We start from the raw sequence: 6,730 nt of genomic DNA on the forward strand, positions 1-6,730 counted from the left end.
ACAGCAATTGAAGGTAAAATATAAGCAAAGACTGTCACGTCTACTTAAGTCAAAACTGAATTCGAAAAACCTTTTTAAAGCCATAAATACATATGCAATACCGGTCATCACGTATAGTTTCGGAATAATTAAATGGTCACATACAGAAATAGACGAACTTAACAGGTTAAACAGGACACAACTCACAAGCTACCGAAAACTACACCCCAATTCATGCATCGAACGCATCACAATTAGTAGAAGTGAAGGAGGAAGAGGGCTCTTAGACTTTCATACATTGCATAACAAACAAATAGAAAACCTGCGAGAGTACTTCCAGACACAGGACACAAAACTACACAACGCTATCACACAATCAGATAAACAATACACCCCCCTAAATCTAAGTCAAATACATCAACAACAACATCATCCACTCATAGAAACGCAGAAGAAGGAACAATGGTCGAAAAAAGCGCTACACGGCAAACATTACAATATCATGCAGAATCCGCAAATAGATAAACAGCTATCATATGAATGGCTTAAAAAAGGTCAACTTTTCCCAGAAACCGAAGGATTCATACTAGCCATACAAGACAACGTTATAGCAACACGTAACTATAGAAAATATATAATCAAGGAAGCATTAGAAACAGACACATGCAGAAAATGCCAACAAACATCAGAGACCATAGAACACATCACGGGGGGATGTAAACTATTAGCGGGTACAGAATACACCGAAAGACACAACACGGCTGCCAAAATAATACATCAAGAACTAGCATACAAACACAAACTCATTGAAACAGAAATACCCTATTACAGATACACACCACAAAATGTACTTGAAAACAAAACACACAAACTCTACTGGGACAGGACAGTACATACGGACAGAACAGTGACTAGTAATCGACCAGACATCACACTGATAGATAAAGTACACCAAGAAACATTTATAATAGATGTTGCAATACCAAACGACACCAATGTAATAACAAAGGAGCAGGAAAAGATTACAAAGTACTTACCATTGGCCATAGAAGTAAAAGAACTCTGGCAACAGCATAAGGCAACAATAGTTCCACTCATCATCTCAGTCACAGGAGTTACTAGCAAAAACTTTTTGCAACATTTTAAAAAACTTGACATTCACCCATACTTACACACAAAAATACAAAAAGCAGTACTTCTGAAAACGGCATCCATAACTCGAACATTTCTACAGCAATAGATATACTCTACTTTTGACTTGGTAATTACCCGTCATCTGTAGGTCAACCGCATAAAGCGAGAAAAAGCTAAAATAATAATAATAATCTTTACTTGATTTTAATCCGTGCGATTAGTTAACCAGGCTAGACCTGAGTTCTCACAAGATACACCGACCATAATAGGTAATAATAATAATAATAATAATATAATATATTTGCGGAAAAATGTATACAATATAATCACACCTATTTAACTTATTTCTCACATCGAATCGACGTGTCAAAAAACACCACTTAAGTCGATTCGACGTCGAATTTATGTTATACTGCACTTATTGAAATTGGTGTCGTTACTTATTTGAAGTCGAATCGACGTCGAATGACACCTCAATTGCTAGCTGGGACAGACTTCCGACTTGTGGTTCGTCCGATTTGCACGACGTGTAAATTAGTTGGCACGATCGGACCAAGAAATCGGAAGTGTATGGGTAAAATCGGACGTATCTACTTGTACGTCGTGTAAAATATCAACATCCGACTTTTTGCCTTCCGATCGAACAAACACGAGGTGTGTGGAGTCTATCGTACTTGTTCGACATAGTACCATCCGATTTACACGTCGTGCAAATCGGACGAACAAGTCGGAAGTCTATGGGGCCCATAAGCACTTTTTGTAATTTGATCAGTTATAAGAAAGCAGTTGTGTATACAAACTGCTGTCGTATGAAGCTATTAACTACTACCAAATTCTACGTTGTCAAACATATCATTCGATTTGAAATGACAAGCGTTATGTAATAGCAAATGATAGTGGTATGCGAATTTTCATACATGGTTTTAAAACGAATACGAACCAATTGAAGTGAAATCAGGAATAGCGCCCCTGGACTCATTTGGCTACAGAAAACCAAGCTTTGAAGCAGGGAAACACAAAGAATTGATTTACATCGCTGTCTGTTTTCGTTCTTGAGTTAGAAGAGGAACAGACGGACGGAGCGACGGGCAGACGGACAAAATCATTTTAAAAACGACTGGATACTACGGTAAACTAATACTGGTTGCCGCTATTGTGTAGGTACGCTTTAACAGGAGGTCGTTTGGTCGACCTTCAAACGGAGCTAAAGAAGCTGCTCTACATACGTAGTTAGAGTACCCGTAATGTAACATATGGACTATTTACGCTTTCTATTAACATTTCATTGTTTTATGAAACTGTATATTATCGCGCGGCGCGAACATTATGACAGCAGTTAATGTTACGCCACTGGTGGGTGATAAAATACAGAATTCAGTGCATCCAACCGCCGCAGTTTTAAACAAAATTATTTCCTGTGATTCGACACATATGGATTGATTTTTGACATTTCCTTTTACTTCAATTTCCAATACAATATTGATACTGTATTGTGCCGTGTGTTAAGCGACGAGCTTAGTGCATGCAAGTTGTCCTCGTGACCTTCTTCACCTTGAAAGGAATACCTAATCGCTGAAGTGAGTTAGGATAAACTTCGATTCTATTATATAATATATCCAAATTTATTTCAGCAGTACCCATTCACAAAAATGGCAAATTTACGAATCACGATAAATTCAAATTTGACTTCAAAACTTATGAAATGTTTAAATAAAAGAAGTTTTTCTACAAGTAGGACCTTAAGTGCACAGCCTATGACGGTTAGAGACGCTTTAAATTCAGCCCTCGATGAGGAGATGCAGAAGGATGAGCGAGTATTTATTCTAGGTGAAGAAGTTGCACAGTATGACGGTGCATACAAAGTAACGAGAGGTCTCTGGAAGAAGTACGGAGATAAACGTGTTATAGACACTCCAATTACAGAAATGGGATTTGCAGGTATTGCAGTGGGAGCGGCTATGGCAGGTCTGAAACCTGTTTGCGAATTTATGACCTTTAATTTTGCAATGCAAGCTATCGACCATGTTATAAATTCTGCTGCGAAGACATTTTATATGTCTGCCGGAAGAGTAAATGTGCCGATAGTTTTTCGTGGCCCTAATGGTGCCGCAGCTGGAGTAGCCGCTCAGCATTCTCAGTGCTACGGAGCATGGTATGCACACTGCCCAGGTCTGAAAGTGGTATCTCCTTACACATCAGAAGATTGCAAAGGTCTTCTGAAGGCCGCCATTCGAGATCCAGATCCTGTTGTATTTTTAGAAAACGAATTACTTTACGGTGTTCAGTTTCCTATGTCTGATGAGGCATTGTCGAACGACTTTACCATTCCAATTGGCAAAGCGAAAGTTGAAAGATCCGGAAATCACGTCACTCTTGTAGCACATTCTAAGGCGGTCGACCTTTGTTTAATAGCAGCAACTGAATTAGCCGGTAAAGGCATAGAAGCAGAAGTTATTAATTTAAGATCGTTAAGGCCATTAGACATTGATACTATAACCTCTTCTGTAGTTAAAACAAACCATCTAATTAGTGTCGAACAAGGTTGGCCCACTTGTGGAGTTGGATCTGAAGTTTTAGCAAGAGTAATGGAATCTGAGGCATTCTTCCATCTTGATCAGCCTGCTATTCGAATAACTGGTGTAGATGCCCCCATGCCATACACTAAGTCTCTTGAAAATGCCGCTCTCCCACAAGCAAGTGACATCGTAACAGCAGTGAAAAAGATATTAAAAGCTCAATAATTCTAGCGTAGTAATTAAACATAGTTTCCATCGAATATGTAATATTGTGCAGAATTGTCTAATTAAACAATGCTAAAAGTCTGCTTATAGGTACAGTGGGAAAGTTAACTTCAAATTAAAGCATTTTAAAAATGTAGGTAATGTACATAGAAAAACAGTTTGTACTATTTATTATGTTATTAAATACATTCGTGATGCTGATGTCCGACTGTTATGTTAATGTATTTGTTATTTTATTCTTCCTGGCTTTCCAGCTTTAGTTATAGTGTGTAGGAAATTATAAAAGTATTATCAAGTTCTTCATAGAACTACTTAGAAAATACTCAGTTTAACTTGTACATACTATTATACATTTTAAAAATAACATTAAAAATACAAATTAGTACATCATAATCATTGAACATTTAATCAAGCGGTTTTATCACAAAATTACTAGATGCAACTAAAAACTATCAACTATTCCTTATCATTGGGTAATTAGAATTTGAACGTCTGTCATTAGTATTTAATCTTTTTATCTGAAATTGAGGTGACTCTCAAATGGGTTAAGTCGTGCTATGGGATGGAAGTAGCATTGCAAGTGGTTTCCCAAAGGGTATCACAAACGTGTTTTCCGTACTAAGTGTCCATTGTTAACATAGTGTGTAAATGGAATGATTACAAAAAAAGGAGTGTAATCTTGGTTCAAAGATCATTTTACATACGCTTCGGGGATGGGTTAATTTTAGGATAAGGATCAAGAGCACTTATAATGAACTTTTTACATTAAAATTTTGTAAGTTTTGAAAAATGGTTTATACCAAGCAAAAAATAATGGATGTCAATTTATAAAGTTTAAAAGTCACGTGTACCTATAACACCGACTAAAGTAATGATAATCGGAGCTTTGGTACCGACACTTAGGCACCCAACCATACAGTATCTAAAATGGCAACGTTGAAGAGTAAGTTTTCGCGCGGGGATTCGTGTGGAATGGGCCCTACGAGTAAAAAAAGAGGAGCGAATATAACGGTGGTGGGAGATAGCACAACACGCGACGGAAGTCGTCATCATATCACTTCCTTTGCGCTGGTCAGTTATGTCGACTTGACTTATCATAAAACAGAAGAGACGATGTCAGTTGTGTTTTATTACACCACTGCCAATAATTTCTCTCCGCTCTTCTCGCACTTTTATAACTTCCTTTTTGTCCATTTCCGTCTCGTCCCCTTTTAATGCACGGTTCTCTCCTTTTACTTTTTACTCCTAGAATGGGCCGCACGGCGTCCGTATTGTCTTCTTTGCTTCGGCGTTTCTTCGTCACTTGAGCACTGAGAACTGAGCACTGAGAACCGAGCACTGAGAACTGAGAACTGAGTACTGAGAACGGAGCACTGAAAACTGAGCACTGAGAACTGAGCAATGAGAACTGAGAAATGGGAACTGAGCACTGAGAACTGAGAGCTGAGCACTGAAAACTGAGCACTGAGAACTGAGAACTGAGCTCTGAGAACTGAGCAATGGGAACTGTAAACTGAGCACTGAGAACTGAGCACTGAGAACTGAGAACTGAGCAATGAGCACTGAGAACTGAGCAATGGGAACTGAGCACTGAGAACTGAGAGCTGAGCACTGAAAACTGAGCACTGAGAACTGAGAACTGAGCTCTGAGAACTGAGCAATGGGAACTGTAAACTGAGCACTGAGAACTGAGCACTGAGAACTGAGAACTGAGCAATGAGCACTGAGAACTGAGCAATGGGAACTGAGCACAGAGAACTGAGAGCTGAGCACTGAGCACTGAAAACTGAGCACTGAGAACTGAAAACTGAGCACTGAGAACTGAGCACTGAGTACTGAGAACAGAGAACTGAGAACAGAGAACTGAGCACTGAGAATTGAGCCCTGACAGTTGAGCTGAGAACTCAATTGAATCGCAGTATATAATGTATTATTAATTTGCGCATAACGTGAAGCCACGAATCAGACCAGAGCTGCTCTGAATAATAGTACAGATTGCCAATACGCTACCCGGTGCCTTGGAGTGAGTAGTGTAGAATATTGCCTGCACGGGGACTACATGAAAATAGAATAATACGAGTTTTCAAGTGTTTTAGAGGATTTTTTTGAAAGAAATTTCCCTTATGTGATGGTTTGGCCGTCCGTATGTACCTCGTCTAATTTGTAAAGAAACAGCGCAAATCTTCTTCACTCAAATCCTACGAGTTCAAAGATCAGTGCTTTTGATTATGAGCCGCATTAAAAGTTGCGTTTCCGAATGCGGGCTAAGTATCAAAAAATTCCCCTACTGAAAACGTATACGATGCTTCGTATCTTGTTTTTCTTTTGGGCCTCGGAATGCACAGAACGTCGGATTACCGCGACCTTACTGTAATTATGAAATATATTATCATAAAAAGAAACTCTAACGTAGATGACATGACATGTACAAATGCGGTAAGGTTTCGCCTCGTGACTATATGTACCTGTTACCAAAAAGAGACACTATATAAAGTTTGAAAATCTAAGATAGTTTAGCATCTTATTGGACTTTTTGTTTGTTTTTATTAATCCCTATTGTAGTGGTTTGACCGGCATGGGTCCTGGGCTGCAGCCCTTAAAGCCCCTGCCTAAATCCGCCCCTGTGTATTATGTTATATAATGGCATTGAATTTATGATATAGTTATAAATTCAATGATAATGGCCTAAAAAAGTGCATTCCTACGTGATACTGCAGAAGCATTATATCCACTTGTCAATTTTTTGAATTTACCAGCGTCTCGAGCTATATTTTACAAAACACGAATGACTGGTAGACAAACGAGAAATGTCTTTCCATAATGCGTTTGCGATACATAATAATTACGAAATAAGTAGGTATTTATGTTGTCATCAC

General features: G+C 38.5%; 1 protein-coding gene across 2 annotated transcripts; it reads left to right on the plus strand.

Moving 5' to 3' along the window:
• The first annotated feature begins 2,530 nt into the window (after positions 1–2,530).
• LOC116164164 (pyruvate dehydrogenase E1 component subunit beta, mitochondrial) lies at positions 2,531–4,078 on the plus strand. Of its 2 annotated transcripts, none has more exons than XM_031478304.1 (2): positions 2,531–2,690; positions 2,745–4,078. In XM_031478304.1, the coding sequence occupies exon 2, from the start codon at positions 2,763–2,765 to the stop codon at positions 3,852–3,854; it is 1,092 nt and encodes a 363-aa protein (XP_031334164.1). In that variant the 5' UTR covers positions 2,531–2,690; positions 2,745–2,762; the 3' UTR covers positions 3,855–4,078. The 2 variants fall into 2 exon arrangements, with proteins under 2 accessions (XP_031334164.1, XP_031334165.1); XM_031478305.1 differs by having other exon boundaries at positions 2,748–4,078.
• Positions 4,079–6,730: the final 2,652 nt, after the last annotated feature.

Source organism: Photinus pyralis, unplaced genomic scaffold, assembly GCF_008802855.1.
Source record: "Photinus pyralis isolate 1611_PpyrPB1 unplaced genomic scaffold, Ppyr1.3 Ppyr1.4_LG2, whole genome shotgun sequence".
NCBI classification, from domain to species: Eukaryota; Metazoa; Arthropoda; class Insecta; order Coleoptera; family Lampyridae; genus Photinus; species Photinus pyralis.

What these genes read in the sequence shown, in the direction of transcription:
- LOC116164164 (XM_031478304.1), top strand. Translation starts at nt 2,763, where the DNA reads ATGGCAAATTTACGAATCACGATAAATTCAAATTTGACTTCAAAACTT.